General features: G+C 45.7%; 2 protein-coding genes across 6 annotated transcripts in view; one reads left to right on the top strand and one right to left on the bottom strand.

Moving 5' to 3' along the window:
* Positions 1-334: 334 nt before the first annotated feature.
* sh2d4ba (SH2 domain containing 4Ba) lies at positions 335-16,998 on the top strand. 4 transcript variants are annotated; one of them, XM_076975463.1, is made up of 9 exons: positions 335-578; positions 674-925; positions 1,190-1,349; positions 1,596-1,743; positions 3,273-3,417; positions 4,340-4,580; positions 4,837-4,964; positions 8,063-8,283; positions 16,525-16,998. In XM_076975463.1, exons 2-9 carry the CDS (start codon positions 736-738, stop codon positions 16,615-16,617), a joined length of 1,326 nt encoding a protein of 441 aa, XP_076831578.1. In that variant the 5' UTR covers positions 335-578; positions 674-735; the 3' UTR covers positions 16,618-16,998. The 4 variants fall into 4 exon arrangements, with proteins under 4 accessions (XP_076831578.1, XP_076831579.1, XP_076831577.1 ...); XM_076975464.1 differs by having other exon boundaries at positions 335-532; XM_076975462.1 differs by having other exon boundaries at positions 335-925.
* Positions 16,999-19,952: 2,954 nt separating this feature from the next.
* Positions 19,953-23,701, bottom strand: part of zfyve21 (zinc finger, FYVE domain containing 21) — a 6,734-nt gene continuing 2,985 nt past the window's right edge. The window contains exons 6-8 of one of the 2 annotated variants that reach the window (XM_076975036.1): positions 22,729-22,782; positions 21,481-21,611; positions 19,953-21,206 (exon numbers count right to left, since the gene is read on the bottom strand). In XM_076975036.1, coding sequence (XP_076831151.1) covers positions 21,171-21,206; positions 21,481-21,611; positions 22,729-22,782 — 221 coding nt within the window. In that variant the 3' untranslated portion in view covers positions 19,953-21,170. The remainder of the gene's footprint in view (positions 21,207-21,480; positions 21,612-22,728; positions 22,783-23,701) is intronic. The other variant, XM_076975037.1, reaches the window with a different exon arrangement.

A 23,701-nucleotide genomic window follows, 5' to 3' on the forward strand; every position in this document is an offset into this window, starting at 1 on the left:
CATTGACCGAGACAGACTGTTAAAAAATTCCGGCGTAGGGCACAAAGTTTCTTGGGAAACAGAACGTTTGGTACATACTGTATGTCCTTCATAACCTCGGCAAGCAAACACTTTGTGGAAGTCCAACTCAAGAAACCTTATGTACCCTATTGCACAGTTTTCCCAACATTACACATCTCTCTCTTTCTCTCTCAGTCTCTCTTGTTCTTTCCATCCCTTTATCTCTCTCACACACAAACAGATCCGGTTGCGCTGACGTCTTCATTTGACCTGTATAGACTGACAGTACCTACCCACCTGTAAGGCAGCTCAGTTCAGCCCAGAGCAGCCAGACTGGAGCACATAGGACAGCAAAACGAGAGCTGCACTCCGGAGTGTCTGTTATAGCGGAACATCGGCCACGCTCACAGCATTCGCCATGGGACAGGTGTCTCAGGGCTCTGACTGCCCCACCACGCTCTCCTCCACTCCTCCATGACACAGCAGGAGACAGGAAGCTCTGTAAACTCCAAGGGACCCAAAGAACTTAATGGTGATGCTGCATAATGCGGACGGAATTACGCAAGATTAACCCTTAGGTGTCATCATGTTGCATTTTACAGTTTAAGTTTAAAATTACGGCACTGGCGTATCCTTCTTGAAATGGGTGTGATGCTTTTATTTGAAACCCCAGGGGTATTTTGTCCTCTGATGTGACCCATCTCAGCCCCACGTTGGTGAGGGGCGGAGTTCAGCATGATGCAGCAGATCTTGCGGGACATGTACGTGGAGCCAGAGCTTCTGGAGGAGCTGAGTGAAGAGCAGAAGCACCTCCTCTTCTACAAGATCCGGCAGGAGCAGGTACGGCGATGGGCAGAACGAGAAGGCCAGGAGGAGGAGGACAGGCGGGAGGAGGACAGGCAGGAGGTGCCTGTGGGCAGAGAAGGTGAGTCTCACCACTCCATTGATGGGTTTCTCCCATAAGCTGATGGACAAGATATGTTCCAATGGGTGCCCAGTAGATGCTAAGTGGCCTGAATGTCTTAATGTCGTGAATCTTTTTGCCAAGAATGGGAAAAGAACTTGGCTTTTGATAAGGGCTGTGGCGGTGTGCAGCTGTCTACTACCACAAGAAAGAAAGACACAAGCAGGAAAAGCAGACAGCTGCTCTCAGATCAGCGTTCAGGTGGATGTCTGCTGTTGTCCCTAGGTGGAAGGAAGAACATCCAGTGGCTTCTGGGTAGTGATGGAGAGGTGTGGGTGTGGGTGATGGGAGAGGCTGCTGGAGACAGACCCTACGAGCAGATCATCAGAGAGCTGATTGAGGACAGAGCACGTCGGCAGGCCCAGCGAGAAGCTCAAGAGCTGTGGTGAGGGGCTGCTCCACTGACTGCTTGTTTTTTACATTCACCGGAACAGAATGAATTTATGTTGATATAGAGAACAAAAACAGAACTCAAGAAAACGTATATTCTCAAAAATAAGAGCATGCAAGTATAATGGTTCACTGGTAATGCATTTAAATTTCCAACAAGATACATTAGACATGAAATGTAATTTTGTACCACACAGTAGCTGCTTCATAACTAGCATCATCACTGATGTCTCCATCCAAGGCACAAGAAGGAAGTGGAGCTGAGGCAGATGGTGAGGGCCACTGTGGCTAAAGAAAAGACCCGTCTAATAGCGGGGAAGTGGAAGGAGGAAGCTGAAGACAGGAAGGTGGCTAAACAGGAAGAGGAGCGCATTAGGGAGGAGCTTGAGGTGAACTGGTTCCTCATTGGTTAACAGAGCCCACTAGAGCACATAAGCCATAGAATTGTTTGAAATGACACAAGTGAGAGAGGATGAGAGCTTAGAGGTTTACATAAGTGATTCCACATGCACAAAAGGTCCAGACAAGTACTAGTACTAAAGCAGTGCAGAGCTCAGGGCTCTGCCAGCACCACGGACAGCGGTTCAACTGCCACGGAGCACATGTACCGTCAGACCGATAAATATGTATGACGATCTGGATATGAGTGTCTGTCAAATACTGATATCCCAGCCAGAGAACCCAGTGGCCAATCAGAGCCAAGCACTACTTCTCTGAAGGGGTCCACTTCTCTGAGGCAGTGCTGGAGGGTGTGTGTGTGTGTGTGTGTGTGTGTGTGTGTGTGTGTGTGTGTGTGTGTGTGTGTGTGTGTCATTTGACATTGACATTTAGAGTGGGAATAGGGATCGGGACTCCAAGCTCCTTCCTGGCCCTGCAGGGAAATCATCCTGAACTTTTTCACAGAGAGAAAGAAAGAGAAGAGAGAAAGAGAGGAGAGAAAGAGAGGAGAGGATAATAAAGTGCCATCCAGAGAGGAAATGCCCACCATTCTGGCCTACAGATTTCAATATCCACTCTATAGATCTCCACAGAGGCCTTGATGGCCACCGATGATTTCAGGCTTAGTAATGAGATCTTTTTAAGAAACTCGTCAAATATTAACAGAGCTCATTTATCATGGCCTGAGCAAATAGTTTCCCTGCTGAAAAAGTGCTGACTCATTAAAGTTTCAGCTATTCTCTCAACAAATCCCTCACGATATCCTGGAGTAGTGCAGGAGGCAACAGGCATGAACATCCAGATGAGAGAGGGGCGTGATACTCACACAGGGGTTTGGTCACTACGCCGCCACTCTGTGAGCTAACTGTGCAGTCACGGTCAAACATAACAGAGTTCTGTCTGGATTTTCAGGACAAATAATTCTGCCCACATGCAATCACTCCCTATCATTGGCTATCACTTCCTTATCTCAGTACATTCATCAATGATCTCAATAAAGCCATGCATGATAGGGTATTTTATTTGAAGCAGTATTTTCACTTTATTGTTGCAGTCCAGCCAATGGGCCACAGTATTCAAATAGCACCTTTCTGGTAATTACCCCTGGAATGAATTACAAAGTTTAATTGGCTCATATTACAAAGTAGCCACAGGTCAGGCCTCAGGGAGTGAATTATTCACCCACATTATTTCTGCTTAAGTGCAGGCGAGGAGCCAGGAGGTATTACACTACACCAATCAGTGCTGTTACTGCCATCGTGATCTCTCTGATTAAATAAGACAGAGTAAGGAGGGAGACTCCTTTGATGTTGGCATGGCAGACTTATGCGCTTATGGAGTCCTCATGTTGGGACGTGGCCATACTGGAAATCAGTATTCAAATATCCACACGCACAAACTACCAACCTCCCACTCTCGGGCACACCCAGAAGCTGCCATGGCGACCGACGTGTCCGACCGCTGTGTACCGTGCATGCAGAAGCGTGAGGAAGAGGAGAGGCAGAGGAGAGAGGAAGAGGTACGGTATGCTGAGGAGAGGAGGGTGAGGGAGCTGTACACCTCTCTGGAGCAGGAGCGCCATGTCCTTCAGCAGCCCGAGGAGGAGGAGGAGTGGGCGGAGCAACGTGAGTTCTCTCTAAACTCCTCCACCCTCCACCCTCAACCCTCTCTACAGCCTGAACTCCTCCACCCTCCCACCTCTCTACACCCTGATCTCCTCCACCTCTCTACAGCCTGATCTCCTCCTCCTCTCTAAGGCCTGATCTCCTCAACCCTCCACCTCTCTACAGCCTGATCTCCTCCACCCTCCATCTCTCAACAGCCTGATCTCCTCCACCTCTCTACCTCTCTACAGCCTGATCTCCTCCACCCTCCCACCTGTCTACAGCCTGATCTCCTCCACCCTCTACCTTTATACAGCCTGAACTCCTCCACCCTTCACCCTCCCACCTCTCTACAGACTGATCGCCTCCTCTTCTCTAAAGCCTGATCTCCTCCACCCTCCACCTCTCTACAACCTGATCTCCTCCACCCTCCACCTCTCTACAGCCTGATCTCCTCCACCCTCCACCTCTCTACAGCCTGATCTCCTCCACCTCTCTACAGCCTGATCTCCTCCACCCTCCACCTCTCTACAGCTTGATCTCCTCCACCTCTCTACAGCCGGATCTCCTCCACCTCTCTACAGCCTGATCTCCTCCACCTCTCTACAGCCTGATCTCCTCCACCTCTCTACAGTGTGATCTCCTCCACCCTCCACCTCTCTATAGCCTGATCTCCTCCACCTCTCTACAGCCTGATCTCCTCCACCCTCCACCTCTCTACAGCCTGATCACCTCCACCCTCCACCTCTCTACAGCGTGATCTCCTCCACCTCTCTACAGCCTGATCACCTCCACCCTCCACCTCTCTACAGCGTGATCTCCTCCACCCTCCCACCTCTCTACAGCCTGCAGGCTGGCCCTGTACGTCATGCATGTTCATCGCATCTTGGGTGCCTGGGTTTCATCTCACTGTAACTGTAGTACAGATCCCCTCGCCCTGCAGGGCGGCGCTCTAAGACGGCAGATGAGGAGATGAAGAGGAAGGCATGCTGGGCGAGAGAGGAGCACAAGCGTTACGCTACCCACACAGCCAGACCGCAGCTCCACTGCCAGCCAGAGATGGAGGCTCCTCCCCCCACACAACCCCGCCCTCGGCCCACCCTCCGGCCTGCCGCTCCGCCCCTCTACCGCCGGAGACAGAGCCGCAGACCCAGCGCTGTGGTGAACCAGCCCTTGATGGACAGGTCAGTGGGCTGGAGAGTGGGCATTAACTTAGTTGATTTAATGTATAACAAAAAATTTCAACTTCTGCCGTGATATTAAATGCTCTGGTTAGAAAGCACCTGCTAGGGTTAGCATAGCCTATAGATCAGAGGAATCTGTTACCACGAGTGTGGTCTGGGCATGTCATCATCATCATCTCTCTCTCTCTCTCTCTCTCTCTCTCTCTCTCTCTCTCTCTCTCTCTCTCTCTCTCTCTCTCTATCTCTCGCTCCCCAGCCCTGCCTGGCTGCGTTCTCCTCGCCCTACATCTAGAGAGTCTATCAGAACTTGGTTCTGTGAGGACCAGAAACCCAAACGGGCTGGCTATGAACAGAACAGCAACAGCATTGCGCCGTGGTTTCATGGTAAAGTTACCTGCTCACTGGAGTGTTTAAATCTCCTCACTGGAGTGTTTAAATCTGCTCACTGGAGTGTTTAAATCTCCTCACTGTAGTGTTTACACAGTGATAGCTTAGTTACAGGGTTGCCAACTCTCACGCATTAAGTGTGAGACACACGCATTTGATCGTTTTCACACGCTCTCACGCCACACATCCGATTTCTCACGCCGAAAAAAAAATCTAGTTTATTTACCTCTGATCCATATCTATGATTCAATGAGTGTCGCTCTGGCGGCAACCACTGGCGATCGATTGATCGCGATATAATACTTGTTATAATATATATAATATATTATATATATATAATATAATATAATAATATAATATTTGTGTCCATTTTACACCGCCCCGGTAACAATTTACATTCACCAAAGTATAACTGAGCCAAGAAGAAAGCAAATATATAAATTTTTAATAAGGAAAATAAAAATAGTAACGCACAGTTACTTGGACTTTAATCTGATTACTGGACTGGAAATAGTAGCGCGTTATATTACTTGTTACTGAAAAAAGTAGTAAGATTAGAGTAATGCGTTACTAAGTAACACGTTACTGACATCACTGTGTTTACATATCTACACGAGTGTTTAAATCTGCTCACTGGAGTGTTTACCTCTGCTCACTGGAGTGTTTAAATCTCCACACTTGAGTGTTTACATCTCCACACTTGAGTGTTTACATTTCCTCACTGGAGTGTTTACATCTGTTCACTGGAGTGTTTACATGTCCTCACTGGAGTGTTTACATGTCCTCACTGTAGTGTTTACATCTCCATACTTCAGTGCTTACATCTCCACACTTGAGTGTTTACATCTCCTCACTGGAGTGTTTAAATCTGCTCACTGGAGTGTTTAAATCTGCACACTGGAGTGTTTAGATCTCCTCACTTGCGTGTTTACATCTCCACACTTGAGTGTTTACATCTGCTCACTGGAGTGTTTACATGTCCTCACTGGAAGTGTTTACATCTGCTTACTGGAGTGTTTACATGTCCTCACTGGAGTGTTTACATCTCCACACTTGAGTGTTTACATCTGCTCACTGGAGTGTTTACATGTCCTCACTGGAGTGTGTACATGTCCTCACTGGAGTGTTTACATCTCCACACTTGAGTGTTTACATCTCCACACTGGAGTGTTTACATGTCCTCACTGGAGTGTGTACATGTCCTCACTGGAGTGTTTAATTCTCCACACTTGAGTGTTTACATCTCCACACTGGAGTGTTTACATCTCCACACTGGAGTGTTTACATTTGCTCACTGGAGTGTTTACATGTACTCACTTGAGTGTTTACATCTGCTCACTGGAGTGTTTACATGTCCTCACTGGAGTGTTTACATCTGTTCACTGGAGTGTTTACATGTCCTCACTGGAGTGTTTACATGTCCTCACTGTAGTGTTTACATCTCCATACTTCAGTGCTTACATCTCCACACTTGAGTGTTTACATCTCCTCACTGGAGTGTTTAAATCTGCTCACTGGAGTGTTTAAATCTGCACACTGGAGTGTTTAGATCTCCTCACTTGCGTGTTTACATCTCCACACTTGAGTGTTTACATCTGCTCACTGGAGTGTTTACATGTCCTCACTGGAAGTGTTTACATCTGCTTACTGGAGTGTTTACATGTCCTCACTGGAGTGTTTACATCTCCACACTTGAGTGTTTACATCTGCTCACTGGAGTGTTTACATGTCCTCACTGGAGTGTGTACATGTCCTCACTGGAGTGTTTACATCTCCACACTTGAGTGTTTACATCTCCACACTGGAGTGTTTACATGTCCTCACTGGAGTGTGTACATGTCCTCACTGGAGTGTTTAATTCTCCACACTTGAGTGTTTACATCTCCACACTGGAGTGTTTACATCTCCACACTGGAGTGTTTACATTTGCTCACTGGAGTGTTTACATGTACTCACTTGAGTGTTTACATCTGCTCACTGGAGTGTTTACATGTCCTCACTGGAGTGTTTACATCTGCTCACCTGTCTGCTGTGTTATACATTGGGCAGAGCATCCATAGTCACTCACCTGGCCTGTAGCTCACTGAGGTTTAACATTACAGCTCATTTTACTCAACACAGGTTGAGCGTTAAGCTCCCGTGTGGCCGCATAATTCTGCATCAGATCAAGCTTGTGAATATGTGGTGTCACTTTCTTCATCGTATGAACGTCATCCTCATGAGCCCTACGGGCTGAAGGAGACCAGCCTGCCTGTGTAACCCGAGTCTCTGTAACAGGCAGCCACAGGGTGCCGTGGCGACGGGGGGAGAGGAGAGCTCCAGAGGGGAGTGGTGAATAATTCAGGGGTCTCGCTGGGCTAATTAGCAGCCCAGGAGCTGCGGGGAGGTCTCGTCGGAACAGGTCACAGACACCACTCCTGCTTAATTGACAAGAAAGCTGATTAATAGGATTGAGCGTGTCTGCAATTCCATTGGAACATGGCCCTAGACATGTTGGTGTCTTATCTTAATGAAGACTCTTCTAGATAAGAGTGTGCATGCACGCACACACACACACACACACACAGCTCGAGGGCTTGAATTACACCCGTGCTCCTAGTGCGGATACGTGATTAACATCACATCGTATATCTGCACGAAATAGACTAAATCTAATGCAGAGATCATATTGCTTGGTACCGCGATTGCGATATGCCTCGTGACATGTGAACTGCTGAATCTCAGGCTGAACCAAAGCCTTGTCTGAATTAGCCTCGGGTTTATCAGAATGGCCACACACCTGAGGATGTCGGGATGCTCACGTCACACAGCAAAAAAATTAAATACCAATTTGTCTCTGCTCTCATTTACATAGCATGACTCCCAGTAATATTAGTGTTGCAAATATACTTCACAAATGACCCACGGTGCAGCCTGTAGAGGTGCGGCAGCTTTCCTCGTGCTTGTCAAAACATCGCTTGGCTTCAATATAAAACAAATGTAAGATCTGGAAACGAACAAGTTCAGGAGCTGTTTAAACAGCTTTTAAGCACTTGGTGCAGATTACAGGCAACTGCTGTAAATATGCCTAACTTGGCTGTGGTTCTGGCCTGCAGGAATAATCACACGGGAAGAATCGGAGCTCTTACTGCAGAACGAGGCTGCGGGATCTTTCCTGGTGCGAGTGAGCGAGATGATTTGGGGTTACGCGCTGTCTTATCGCGCAGACAGCGGCTTCAAGCACTTCCTTATCGACGCCGCCGGGGATCTCTACAGCTTCCTGGGCGTCCAGCAGAGCTGCCACACCTCCCTCAGTGAGCTCATCGACTTTCACAAGGTACCCAAGGTCCTGTTCGACCTCGCTCATGTCTCTGGGAATATTCGGCACAGTTCATCAGTATTATCTCTTTTAAAAGATAAAGTTCATGTTTATTTACTTTCAGCAAAACACAATGACTTTTACCCATCTGTCATCTTCTGATTTTTGGGTAAACCACTCAGTATTAAACAATACTACCACATCATGTTCTTGTTGATTTTAAAGCTTGTGGCTCACACTGGAGACCCCATGTTCTTCACCTGTGCAGACAGCAGTTAAAGCTTGTTTTGAGCAGATAAAGACTGCCTGTTACAGGGCCGGAGTGGGCCACTTTTTTAGCCCGGGAGTTTCATGCCCAAAATTATTTTTCCCTCCCAATCGACCCAAACTAGAGATAGACGTGAGCCGGCCCATCGGGAATCCTCCTGAATCTCCCAATTAGCCACTCGGGCTCTGGCCTGTAGTCATCATTTCAGGTTATTCCAAACTTCTGCAGTTCGAGGAACTGACATTTGTAAGGGCCCCTGTAGTCTCAGCAGATGTTTGTATTCAGTTTGGCCTTATCAAGTAGTCAACAAGGAGTGTAGGAGCCTACAGTACCCAGAAGCCCCTCTGTTCCCTGAGACCCACCCATCTCCAGACATCTGAGCTGACAGGTTAATCAGAGAATCTGCTGCTAGCATCCACATTCTGCCTCCAGGCAGTAGGCACCAAGGCCAGTGAGATGTTGCTTTACGACTGATGCTTTACGACTGATACTTTACGACTGATATTTTCAAACTGATGCTTTACGACTGATACTTTACGACTGATATTTTCAAACTGATGCTTTACGACTGATACTTTACGACTGATATTTTCAAACTGATGCTTTACAACTGATGCTTTACGACTGATGCTTTACGACTGATATTTTCAAACTGATGCTTTACGACTGATGCTTTACGACTGATACTTTATGACTGATGCTTTATGACTGATGCTTTATGACTGATGCTTTATGACTGATGCTTCACGACTGATACTTTACAACTGATATTTTCAAACTGATGCTTTACGACTGATGCTTTACGACTGATGCTTTATGACTAATGCTTTCAGACTGATGCTTTACAACTGATGCTTTATGACTGATGTATTGAGACTGATGCTTTACGACTGATGCTTTACAACTGATGCTTTATGACTGATGCTTTACAACTGATGCTTTATGACTGATGCTTTATGACTGATGTATTGAGACTGATGCTTTACGACTGATGCTTTACAACTGATGCTTTACGACTGATGCTTTGAGACTGATGCTTTGAGACTGATGCTTTACAACTGATGCTTTATGACTGATGCTTTGAGACTGATGCTTTATGACTGATGCTTTATGACTGATGCTTTGAGACTGATGCTTTACAACTGATGCTTTATGACTGATGCTTTGAGACTGATGCTTTATGACTGATGCTTTACAACTGATGCTTTATGACTGATGCTTTGAGACTGATGCTTTATGACTGATGCTTTATGACTGATGCTTTGAGACTGATGCTTTATAATTGATGCTTTACGACTAATGCTTTATGACTGATGCTTTGAGACTGATGCTTTACGACTGACACATTACGATAGATAATGACTGATGCTTTATGACCAGGGGTGGAAAGAACAAATTACATTTACTCATGTTACTGTAATTGAGTATTTATTATGAGTAATTTGTAATTTTCTAAGTAGTTTTTGAAATATGTCATTTTAACTTTTACTCGAGTAAATTTTGACCTAAGTAGTTTTACTTTTCTACATTTGAACCCCCTCATGTTACTGAGTAAAAAAATATTAAATGTGGGCGGAAATATAAACTCCTGATTCTCGGAACTGAAAGTCAATTGCGTGGCCTTGCCTTGCGTGCGCCCTTTCCATTGTCTCATAATCAGGTTGTAATCTGGTGGATCTAATACTGTGCTTTGGAAGATGGCTGTTGCTAACCAAGACGTGGAGACCATGGAGGAGGAAAGGTCTGGAGACGAAAGCCAGAAAAACCCTTGGCCAAATTTGGAAGAATTATTCGTTTTCAAACGCACAAAAGGCAACAATGTTATAATGCATTGCAACGGAGCTTTTGACATTTAAAACATCAACATCCAAATTGCAAAAGTTTGGTTGTAAGTTAGCATGTGTTTTTGTCTCTTACATCCCTAACGGTTTATTTATTGTTTGTTTTTTGTGCTTCCCATGTAAGCACAATGTGCCTTCATGATATGTTCCAGCTTTGCTGTAGTTTTTAAAACAACATTGCTGTTGTGACGCGGGAGGCGGCAGACGGACGAGACACAGAATCCTTCAGTTTCACTCACGGTCACTTTATTAAGTGCACAGGTATTGCGCAATAGCGCACGAGTAACATTGACGACGCTCACAACGTGCAGACTTAGACAACGACGAGCACAAGACACTGCGCGAACGCACATTAGATAGACAGACCACATTAACCCCACGTGATGACGAGACGAGCCACAGGTGAGACGGATAATGACAAGACGCACCCGCACCCACGGAGCTACACTGACGCAGACGAGTAGACACAGACAACGTTAACACACGCCCCAAAGGAAGGGTTCGGGGACCGTAGCGTGACAGACGCCCCCACCAAGGGCACTACCCGTCCCGGGGTGCCAACAGGACCGAGTGCCCCGAACCCACGTCGATGGGCGGATCCGAAGCGCCCAGTCCTGCGTCTGGGAGATGACAGCCCTTGGTGGAGAGTCCGCCACGAACAGCCTAGAACACCCTCCCTGGGAAGACGGGGGAAAACACGTTAGACACATTTAACGGGACATTTACAAACACACAAACAGGAACATTAACACACAGAGGCATGAAAGGGAAAAGGAGATTAGGCACACATACGGGAATACATACGAAAACAGGGACAGACACACATGACAGTGGCGCCAGGCTGCGCGCCAGGAGGAGGGCAATCAGGGGAGAGAGATCGGGAGCTGCTGGTGCTGCAGGCGCTGCGGTGGGCGGTCCTCCTCCTGCCCTCGCTGCAAACCCTCCACCGGGCGCAGCGCGTCTGGCGGACGCGCCAGGTGCAGCGCGTCTGGCGGACGCGCCAGGTGCAGCGCGGCTGGCGGACGCGCCAGGTGCAGCGTGGCTGGCCCCTCCCCTCGGTGGGCCGTATGGGAGTCCATCTTCGCCCTGGGATCTCCCTCTGGGCCCGGCAGTGGGAGTGCCTTCATCCTCCATCGCCTCCTCACTACCACGGCTCCAGCTCATGGGCTGCCCCGAGCTGCCACCCCGGGAACAGTCCATTTCGCTGACGTGGGAGCGCTCGGGGGATGAGCCCACCTCTGGACTCCTCCTTTTCACCGTCCCGGTGGAGAGTTCCGAAGGGGGCGGCGTCTCCTCCTCCCTGTAGGAGCCCTCCTCTTCCTCGGTGTACCACTCGCTGTCCGTGTACTCGGTATAATCCGAGCACACGGAAGGGGGACGGTCTTCCTCCTCACCCTCACCGTAGTATTCGGTTGGGGCGGAGCACACGGAGTGGGGATAGTCCACCTCCTCTTCTCCCTCGCCATAATCTACGGTGGGCGCGGAGCATATAGAGGGTGGACGGTCCTCTTCCTCCTCTTCCTCGTCTGGAGAGTCCGCCCCCTCGAACTCGCTCTCGGGGGTCTTCTCCGTGGAGCAGAGTTCGAGGGAGCCTACCCGCAGAGGTGAGAGGTCTCTGGAGGGAGAGGGGTGACGCTCCTTCCACAACCGCACCGCGGTCTCGCGGAAATAGTCCGCCAACTCCTCCGTCTTGGCTTCCCGAGCCCGGAGCAGCATGATCTCACATAACGGGTCCTGCTGCATCGCTTCGAGGGTGACGGGGGCTCCGCGGTGCTGTGCAGGGGAAGAGGCGTGGTGGTGCTTGCTGGGCCTCCTCCCCTTCTTAGGTCGGGTGGTGTATCCTGGCATGGTGCCTCTGGTCGGCTCGTCGTTCTGTGACGCGGGAGGCGGCAGACGGACGAGACACAGAATCCTTCAGTTTCACTCACGGTCACTTTATTAAGTGCACAGGTATTGCGCAATAGCGCACGAGTAACATAGACGACGCTCACAACGTGCAGACTTAGACAACGACGAGCACAAGACACTGCGCGAACACACATTAAATAGACGGACCACATCAACCCCACGTGATGACGAGACGAGCCACAGGTGAGACGGATAATGACAAGACGCACCCGCACCCACGGAGCTACACTGACGCAGACGAGTAGACACAGACAACGTTAACACACGCCCCAAAGGAAGGGTTCGGGGACTGTAGCGTGACAGCTGTATTCAATTTAATAATTGAATAATTTAATGAATTTAATGCCTAGCCAACTGCACCAATCTTACAGTAGGCCTATTACATTCTGCATTTTTCCTTAATATAACAGTGACCTTAAATCACTTTTTTCCAAAAGGATGAGATTGTTCTATCTTTAAAAATGTATTTTAAAAATAGTATTTTCTAAATATGAGTGTCCCTATGAAGGTGAGAGATCCTGTGGGCATTTTATATTGTTTTATTTTGAGTTGTGGGATCCTGTGGCATTTTATTGTGAGTAGTAGAATTCTGTAACATTATAGTTTGATTTGTGGTATCTTGTGGGCACTTAATTTTGTGTGCATTTTGTTTTTTTAATACTTTGTAATTTAAATTTATTTATTCTTATCATAGTGTTGTTCGTTGGACAATAGGACTGAAAATCTTTTGCACTTTATGGTACAGGTTGTGACTGTCCTTGTGCAGTAAGGAAGTATGTTCCTGAGCCCAGCTGATCTTTTGCAAGTGTGGCTGCTTAAATACGCTTTGAAATCAATTAAAACAACTTGTGCTGAATTTGTGTAACGTATAGAACACGCTGAGAGGGATCCTGATGCGGAATGACACGTTCTTTATTTGAATAACTCTGTACAACAAGCCACACGATGAGCAAAGTGACGTATGGCAGGTGCAGAGCAGTAGCGTGGGAGCGGTGGTCAGTGCGGTCCAGGGTCGAGAGGCGAGGGCAGAGTCCGGGAGGTATCCAGGGATCAGGCAGGAGACGTGGTCTAGGGGACAAGCAGAGTTCGGCACACAGAGAGACAATCAGGAATAACGGCTTGGTATGCAACGACATGAGGCAATACTTCGCAACCAGGAAGTGAAGTCTGGGTGTTAAAGTATGCCCGGAATGTGGGCGTGGTGGTGAGACAGGTGAACGTGATTATGTTATCTGCTATTCCTGACAATTTGATTCATGACTCATACTTTTTTGCATTAAATAACTGAAAGTAACTAAGTAACTTTTACTCAAATTACATTTAATTTACTCTAATTTACTCTTGTAATTTACATTACAAGTATTTTTGTACTTTTACTCGAGTAGATTTTGAGATGGGTAAATTACTTTTAATTTTAGGCAAAGTAAAGATACTTTTACTCAATTACAATTTTTCAGTACTCTTTCCACCTCTGTTTATGACTGATGCTTTATGACTGATGCTTTGAGACTGATGCTGTCAGACTGCAGGACACACTGGGTTTTGTTTTAACACAAGTGGCTGCATTAATGTCTTTTTCTTTTTTTTCCCATGTACTGCACATACTTAGCAGGAACTGTTATACCACCTTTACCATAGTAACAGTCACTCTGAGGGCTTGCATAGCACTCTGGATAACCCATGCTCCACTGTCCCCTTAGTAACCATGGATACATATCTTATCACAAGCACAGGCAGAAATCTCTGACATTAGTTGTATGCTAATGAGAAAGCACAGTGTATATTGTCCCACTGTCAGCTCCACTTTCAGTCCAGAGAGCGATATGGTGATGTCAGTGTATACAAAGGAGAAGTTTACAGATTTATAACAAAAAAAGGAATGCAATTCAAGCAACAAGTCTTAGCCAGGTCTATTATTATTATTATAAGACAACTAGGAAAGAGTAGTTTTAACCAGACCATCAAGTCCACAGAATGTTTCTTGCAAGTGTCATTACAACATCTGAAAAACTTGGGAATACCTGAAGAAAACAAAGAATCAGAGAGGGGGTCTGTGTCCTACTGCAGACAGACGGGCCTGGGGTTGGGTTGCTCCGGACTGGTCCGAGATGGCAAACTTCTTCCTTCTACCCACAAGTCCTTCTACTGTCACTCCCATAATCTGGAGTTTGTGATTGAGGTATTTAGGCGTTTCTCCTCCTGGACAAGCCTTGGACACACGTTCCAAAAGCACCTGCAATGGTTAAAAATTATTGCTAGGGATTAGGGTTATGGATTAGGGTTAGGGTTAAGACCTGTGTCTTCAGGAAGAACTGGTACAGTCTGGGATTATCCTGTTGGGCCAACCGTGAGTCTACAAACAAAGAACATAGATGTGGTTGCCTTGGAGATGAGTGTGTTGGTGAGGGCAACTGTCAAGGTACCAGTTTGGTTTTAAGCTCTTGTATTCTGTCAGTTCGTTAGCAGGAGTTCAGGAGAACTTCAAAGTTTCAAAGTTTATTTGTATCGCGCTTTTCACAACACATGTTGTCACAAAGCGCTTTACAGGATTTAAAAGGTTTAACAATACTATGGGTCCAGATCCCTAATGAGCAAGCCAAGGCGACAGTGGCGAGGAAAAACTCCCTAGATGGTGGGGAATAGGAAGAAACCTCGGGAGAACCAAGACTCAAAAGGGAACCCATCCTCCATTGGGCGGCCCGTTAACACACAAATTACGCAAAATACAGACAAATACACAAGTCACACACAAATCACACAATCAGACTAAGTAAAGGTAAAAATGAAAGTTCTGGGTTTTGATATTGTCACTGTAAATGTCTGTTGATGAACGCCAGGCTTTCATTCCATGTCGGAGCAGCGATGCTGGTATTGTAGGCTCCGACTGCAGTGTTACTCTCCAGGTGAACCTTGGAGAAAAGATACGAGATGTAGTAAATATGTAACAAATTAATCAAAGGCCAAACTAAACAGATGAGTCTTTAATCGAGTTTTAAACATTGAGACTGTGTCTGAGTCCCGAATAGAGGCAGGAAGATTATTCCACAATTGTGGAGCTTTAAAAGAAAAGGCTCTTCCACCTGCTGTGATCTTTTTGATCCTAGGAACAGTTAATAACCCTGCGTCCTGTGAGCGAAGTGAACGCGCTGGGTTATATTGTTCAATAAGTTCACTAAGATAGTCTGGAGCTAAGCCATGCAGCGTTTTATATGTTAATAAAAGTATTTTATAGTCAATACGGAATCTAATTGGCAGCCAGTGTAATGACGATAGTACGGGACTAATGTGAACTTCAGTGGACTGCTGGGAGCTTGATTAGCACATGAGATGGCAGGAACATGCAGCTCAGCTGTTGTGGTCTGGACAGACTGAGCTGGAGGTTCAAGCCGTGCGCGCATCTCACACACCTGCGGGGTCTGTCTCATCATCCTGCCTGAACATACTCTCCTCTTTCTGCAACTCTTGAAACATCTCCGTCCTCCCCTGGGAAAAGAATGTGTCCACCCTAGTTCAGCATCTACACACGTATGAAAACCATTCCATCCTAGATCTGGCTGAATTCCCACACAGCCACACCTCATTCTGCTTAACAAGCTATTGATGAGGTGATCGCCTGGACTACATTGGATTTAACGAGCAGTGACAGTGAAGAGCATGCGAGCCGACTGAATATTGAGGTTATTCCACCAAATACTGATTTCTGGACTCCTGTTAAGTCTAAACATCAGCATTATGTTAATTACCGGTAATATGAATTTGGTTTCTTCACTGAGTGTCTTATTATTGAGTGTATGAAAACATTCAGTATTTTTTGTAAATTTGACCAGTTGTATTTTTTAAAAAAGATTGTTTAAATTACACAATTTTACAGTAGTTACAGCATGTCTACTGCCTAAACATCACTCTAGAATTTGTGATCTAAGATGTGTGATCTAGGATCTGTGATCTAGGATGTCTGATCTTAGATGTATGATCTAGGATGTGTGATCTTAGATGTGTGATTTAGGATATGTGATCTAGGATGTAAATTATCTATTTGAGAAAGATTTTCAGAGTTTGACAAATCTCAAATTTCCAGTTGTTTTAGTAGTACAATCCCACAAAATCAACTAAGCCTAATTCTCTTTCAAGTGATCTAATCAATCCATGATGTCAAAATGAGATTACCTTACTTTTAATTTTACACAGATTGGTAAAAGAGTATTCAGAAGATTAATTAGAACGAGTGTCATCTGCCCTTAGGAGGAAGTTATCACCGCCACGGGGAAAGAACTGTTACTGCGGCCGTGCAGGAAGGCCACACCCCCTGGAGACTGGGAAGGGCTGTTTCCATAGCTACAGACCTTCTACTGGACTCTGCGAAAAGCATCGACTTTGACTCTCAGGAGGGACTTTCTTACAAAACAGAAGAATATTAATTAATCTATATTTAAAGTAGAGAATACTGGCAAAGGATGAAGGTTGGAAAAGATGTGGTGAAACCAGTCTGAGAGAGGGAGGTGTTGCCCGTCCCACGGCTCTGTGGGGAGCAGCCCAGCACCAGCAGGACATGGACATTATTAATGTGAGAAGTGGAGTTTCAGAGCTGTGTTGATGTGTGGTGGGGGGTGGTAGTGGGACAGAAGTGTGGGATTTATTCCAGCCCACACCAGCATATAAACATGTTCCCCCTCTGGCTTGTAAAAACCTTTGGATTATGAAATCAAAATGTTAATCTGTAACAAACATAAAGCACTCTGTTTTTGAAAGCGGTGGTTCTCAGGGGTGTTCTTCAGAACCTTTGAAGATGAGATGGTGTAGAGAGAAGAGCTACATCTTTCCTGCTGATTCTACAGGCCACGCGGCTTCTCCACACAGGGGATCTGCTTCACGCACACAACACAAAACCAGATCCGCTTGTTGAAGTCTGATTGGTCGAAGGGACCAGTCTGGAACTGCGGTGGCAGAGAGACATTGAGCTCTGAGTGTCTTTTCCACCTCTAAACAATCAGCCAAGTTCAAGCTTCACTGAGCACACAGCCGTGTTCCTGGAGCACCGATACGGAGTCTGAGCTTGTGCCATTGTGTCACATACACACGGGTCAGGTTAGACGTGTAGGGGTTTGTTCTTACTGTGTGTACTAACCCCTGTCAGGCAGCTACAGCCAACAACGGCATCAGGGGCAGGTGAAGGTTGATTGTGTGTAAAACCTAATAAATACGTCTGACTAATTACAAATGTGTTAGAAAGAACAAATGTTATTGCACAGCCCAGCGTAAGTCATGAGAATAACCAGTTTTATAAAGTTCCTTTAATGCTAAAACCATCTGCTAGGTCAGAGGTTTACAGTTTGTTTAGTCTAGTTTATAGTTGAAGCTGGTGAACCTGCACATCAGATTGGATACTGTTTCTCATGATCGTCATCGTGATCTTATCGAGATCATGTGTGTTTCATGTGCGAGATCAGTTTTTGTGTGTGATTTCTTGAGTGAGAATTCAATGACCACCATCTTCTGACTTTCAGTGGAAATCATTATGACAGTATATTTTAGCAAGAGGCCCAGGCCAGTAAAGTCTGGGAGAGGTGGTTATAGTTAGAGGTGAGTTTCATGGACGTTAGGGGTCAGGTATGGACATTAAGGGTCAAATCATCTGTGAGCTGAAGGCAGTTGTTTTTTATGGCAGCATAAAAACATACATGCCCAAACAGTTTCCTACAGAGGTTTGTAAAATAAAATCTAACGCAGAAGAGCAATTGTAAGGTATTTCTCTATGATTGAGAAAGACTGGTGTTGATTGAGCTGTTTTTTTGAGTATGATTTGTATATTGTCAGGCAGCGCATGGTTAAGCAAACACAGGTGTGCAGGACTGGATTACCTAACGCTGGGTTTTAGCTGTAGGGCTGGATTACACAGAGTCACCTTCTCAATTACAGGGAGACATAGCTGAGATGAAACCCGCCTCCAGCCGAGCTCAGCACGAGGCCTTTCATATGTCGGACACTAAATCCTTGTGATACCATGGTAATGTTACAATAGTTTAGAAGAGCACAGAGAGTCCTTGGCCTGCATACAGTTCAGCCAGACTAAAATAAATCACTTGACTTCTAAGTAGGACGACTTGAACATTATCAGGCTTCACCTCACACCTGACCCAGGCCCTGTGTGCATACGTATATAATCTACATACCTGCAGTGTTCTAGTAAGATACAGAGATATAAATCATTTGAGCGAAGTACACAAAGTGTCTGGAGAAACATTTCAGACAAGTAATTTGATGCACAGCTGATGAAAGACCTCTGTCTGTATTTATTTATTCATAAACACAGAATAAACATGAGGACCCCACATCACTCATCATTAACTGTATATATTTATTCATGAGGGCCTCACATCACTGATCCCAGTTCAGTTGTCTGCAGCATCAAGGGTGTTGTTCTGCCGTCCGTGTTCGTATTTTGTTGTCCGTATGTTGTCATGGTTTTCATAGCAGGAACATTCAAACACCAGTGAGCAATCATATGCAAATTAGATCTCAGAAGAAACATTCAAAACCTTTATAGTTATTCTTATAATTGCTTACTTTCATGTGAGATTAGAGTAAAAAGACACATTTTTGGAGACAAATTGAAAATGCTGGATTATTTATGTGGCCAATTAATGGATTTGCTCATAAGAATGATATTATTTCAAATGTACAGCTGGGTGACCACAAGAGGGCACCATTACACAAGAACCAAAATAATTCACTTGTTCACAGAAAATTCAGGCACGTGGGTGGGTGTGTGAGCTCACACCACCATGGCAAGAGCAGTAAGAACCACTTCATCTTAATGTGGAGGTTCTCCTGCATCCTGGATCCACCGTGAGTGAATAGACAGGGCAGGCCACTCGCTCGAGAGCCTCAACCAGCAAGAACTTTGGAGGACCACCAAGCTTCTGCCCAGTCCACAGGGCTCGGTGAACACTGAATCTTCACATTCTGCCCAGTCTTAACAGGTGGAGATATTTCTCAACTGAGCACAAGAACCTCCAAACCTATTAGAGGAAAGAAACACAGCTGCCTGATTAAATAAAACGTCACCAATAGAGTATTATATATATATATATATACATATATTTTATAGATACTTAAAGAGCTCTACTTTGAATGCAATATTTCTAAATGTGCTGTTTCCAAATTCAGAATTTTGCTAATGTGGTGTTTCTAAATCTGGTTTCCAATGCAGTTTCTTATGTGGTGTTTCTAAATAAGTCTCGAGATGCATCCACCTTTTAACATGCAGCTTACAATAATCAACCAAACTACCACATTGCATCAGATTTATCCACTTTACAAATCTCCACATTTCTATATATTATGCAGATTTTGCACTCAAAAAAATCTTTCAAATGTGCTGTGAGCCATATGGGTTTAATTCTAGTGACTTCATGCTGTGAGCCATATGGGTTTAATTCTAGTGACTTTGTGCTGTGAGCCGTGGATTTAATTCTATCGACTTCATGCTGTGAGCCGTATGGGTTTAATTCTAGTGACTTCGTGCTGTGGATTTTGTGGTTGCCCTGACAGTGTGCAGTTCTGGTAGTGCACACCTTTGAGCTGGCTGAAGTTTACCTTAAATAATCATTTCATGAAAAGGAGTTACTGCTTTTACAGCAAACAACAAGAAACAGAAAATACCAAGAAAAGATGTTGATAATCACACTCCATTTTATTTGAATATGAAGCACAAAGTGCTATTCTGTTGTGTAGAACCTGAGAACGTTCATAGAGAAAGTAAAAAATATATATATATGTAAAAAAGAATCAAGACAATTTTACAGGTTACAAAGAACTGATTTAATCAGCATGAGCAGATACTGTCAAAAAAAAAATCATGCACATATATTTGTAAACAATTGCAAAATCACTGGAGGAGAAGTTTCCTTGGAAGAGTGGGATGATCTGGATCATCTTAGAACACTGAACACGAGTCCAAACAGACGCCTTGTGTGGATCTGGAACAACGTAACAGGCAGACCAGGGTTCAAGAGTGCCTGGTGTCACACGTCAGCCTGAGAACGAGTTCACAGTGATCCACCCCGTTGTGCCCAAAGCCTGTAGGACCCCACATACACTTCAGCATAATATCCAAATTAGTTTGACATCAAAAGAGATTTTTAAAAAATGAAGAAATCCATTTTGGCAGAAACGGCATGTTAGTTTGGGAATAAATCTGTGTAAATGGAGATTCTTCACTCACTCTTTTATTCCTACCACAGATTTGTCTGTGTGGGGACTTCAGACAATCTTTAGTGTTTAAACATCTCTAAACTTCATTAGTATTAAACTGCAGAAGTACAGGAGAAGCTGAGGAAGTCAGTCTGGGGGGGCTATCTCGGTTCACACACCCCCGCAGGACTACAGGATGCCGTGGTCACGCAAGTCTGAGCCCATGTGACAACACAGTGTGCTTGCTGTAGTGTAACAGCAGAAAACATTTACAAAGGGTTACAAAACGTGTTGAAGATATCATCAGTATAAAGTACATACATAGCTTGTGTTAAAATAAGAATATCTGGCTTTTTATTATTATTTTAGGAAAAAAACTTCATGTGGGATTACACTTGAACATAACAGTAAAGTGTGTGCATATATTTATGTATTTTGTTTATATATTCATATTGCACCAGGATCAATGATTAACATTGGGTCTGCCTGCCGGCGGGACAGACAGGTCGGGTGACCAATCCAATCCCTCAAGACAGGGTGGGGAAAGCAGAAACGTCCAATAGAAAGCAAGAAGCCATCTCAGAGTAGACATTAGAGTCGATAACATCAAATATGTGGGGAGAGTTTGCGCTGTCCCCTCTGTCCCACCCCCCTACAGCGCCCCCGTGTGGCCTGGGGTATTGCCTTCATTGAGCTCACTGATCCCTGGACTCATACAGCAGTTTGGCAGCCTGTTGATAAAACAAGATGAACGTAAAGAGGAAACCTCAACACACACAAGAACATCAACCAAAAATATTACAACCCAAGTCTGACATGTGAGAAGCAGTGGAAGAGGAAGCACACACACACACACACACACACACAGCAGATCTCGACTAGTGTGTGTGTGTGTGTGTGTGTGTGTATGTATATACGGGGAGGCAGCTATGCATCTCCCCAAGCCCCACCCCCTCTCGCTGGTGACCGCCCACACATCTCCCCAAGCCCCACCCCCTTCCGTACCTTGTGCATGGCGGACAGCCAGGTGGAGGCGGCCCTCTTATCGTCGGAGGCATCCAGGCGGAGCTGCAGGACGTCCTGAGAGCCTGGTGGGCGGTGCTGCAGCAAAAGCCCGGTGGCACGGGACATGCCCCCTGAGCACAACACAAAAGGTCAAAGGTCAGGCCCCATATGCAGACCTGAACACCGATGCATTAGGATGCACAAAGGACCATGTGCACAGACGGCTGATGTGGAACATTTATATGAACAGAGTCATTAACACACACACACACCTGAATCAATAATAGAGATGCACCGATTTTGTGTGATTGATTTTCTTTCTTTCCAACTGACAGCATACATATTTGTGCACCAGATAATAACAACGAAACACCTTTACGTCAACATGTAGGCCCAATGCGCTCACTGTGCTCTTCATGTACCACTGTCGCCCTCGTGTGGTGCACACGAGTAAATGCAAGTGTTGTACGAGACTTATCGCAGATCGTCCGATGCATCTCTAATTATTAAGACAGAGGGACCACACACAAACTCACTCCTCTGCATCACACACATGGCACAACAGATGGCGATGGTGCTTCACACGAAGACGGGCTACATCAGGACAGGGCCCCACAGCCCCGCTCACCATCCTGACGTGTCCCACCGTGCTGCAGGGTTTGTGGGTACGAGGTTAAAACACAGGCCACTGGTGGTTTTTGGTCTGGTTTTTCAGGGTTCCCACTCAAAGTCAAACATCAATTTCTGTGACATTTCCATGACTGTCACTGACTAAGAAACTGAATTCCTACAAGTAATGGATGATCAGAAGAACCAGGGAACCACGACAACCTAACACACAATACGGGAAATGTGAAGCTAAAACATTTTGACAAATGACAACTAAAGATGACGGACACTACAAACTAAATTCCCTGATATTACAAGACCAGTGGGAACCCTGATGTTTAACGGCATGCAAAACCCAGCCAAGCAATCAAGGATGCACAAACCATCAAAGGAGAAATTCACAACGCACAATACTCACACTGGCCAGAAAATGGAGTGCCAACAGCTTTTAACATGGTTGCCTTCAGCCTTACATAACTAGGCATGGTTTAGCCTACCAGTACCAAACAACGATCTATACGTGTCTTTTACGTTAAAAAACGTAGACAAGGCAAACCCTTTTAAAAGCAACATTAAAGGGAATGACTCTTGAGAGCAAGACAGACAGACAGACAGATAGAGACAGAGACAGGTGCTAACCTTCAGATATATACTGACTGTCCAGCAGGGTGGTATAAGAGTGAATGTCATTCTCTGAGCCCAGATACAAGCAGCACCGTAAGCGTCCCAGAGAGAAGAAAAGTGTGAGCAGAGTTCAGAGTTCGTAACCATAACAGCAGTAGCAGAATTCAAGCACCCTCTGAAGAGCACCCAAATGAAGAATCAGAGGGGGAAAACTAATCCAAACAACTGGGCTTGCATCCACATTGGCCTACATTTACACTAGTTTACATGGTGAACAGGTGAGGAGAAATTCATTTATTTATTATATATACACACAAATGTTTCTCTGGAAACATTGTATGATTCACTGCACTTTTCAATCTCTCTACATGGCTCACTACAGCTCACCGCCTGTGCCTACAAGATTTTGCTGAATCTGCAGGTTCTTCTCACTCAGCATGTTCCTGTGAAAGGAGAAGGAAGCGGCTCTCCGCACAGAAACGAGATCTACAGGAAGTCACGTCTTTGCAGGATCGAAGAGGAGGTCATGAAACGCTGAGACGCCTCACGGTTTTACGTTTCCTCTAGATGGACTGGACCATGGCTGCTCATGGAACCTCAGTCTACGCTCCTCAGACACTCGGACTCCTGTCTCAGCTTCATCAGGAGACAAAAGGCTCCGTGTGGGGCCTGAGGAAGCCACTCACAGGTGGAGTCCTAGCAGGGTTTTCACTCAGGTTTAGAGGGTGGAGTCCTAGCAGGGTTTTCACTCAGGTTTAGAGGGTGGAGTCCTAGCAGGGTTTTCACTCAGGTTTAGAGGGTGGTGTCCTAGCAGGGTTTTCACTCAGGTTTAGAGGGTGGAGTCCTAGCAGGGTTTTCACTCAGGTTTAGAGGGTGGAGTCCTAGCAGGGTTTTCACTCAGGTTTAGAGGGTGGAGTCCTAGCAGGGTTTTCACACAGGTTTAGAGGGTGGAGTCCTAGCAGGGTTTTCACTCAGGTTTAGAGGGTGG

The sequence above is a fragment of the Brachyhypopomus gauderio genome, chromosome 15 (genome assembly GCF_052324685.1).
Source record: "Brachyhypopomus gauderio isolate BG-103 chromosome 15, BGAUD_0.2, whole genome shotgun sequence".
Classification (NCBI taxonomy): Eukaryota; Metazoa; Chordata; class Actinopteri; order Gymnotiformes; family Hypopomidae; genus Brachyhypopomus; species Brachyhypopomus gauderio.

Coding starts and splice junctions, on each gene's coding strand:
- sh2d4ba (XM_076975462.1), top strand. CDS start 736: ATGATGCAGCAGATCTTGCGGGACATGTACGTGGAGCCAGAGCTTCTG. Junction 926..1,189: donor GGTGCCTGTGGGCAGAGAAG/GTGAGTCTCACC, acceptor TGTTGTCCCTAG/GTGGAAGGAAGAACATCCAG. Junction 3,418..4,339: donor GGAGGAGTGGGCGGAGCAAC/GTGAGTTCTCTC, acceptor CTCGCCCTGCAG/GGCGGCGCTCTAAGACGGCA.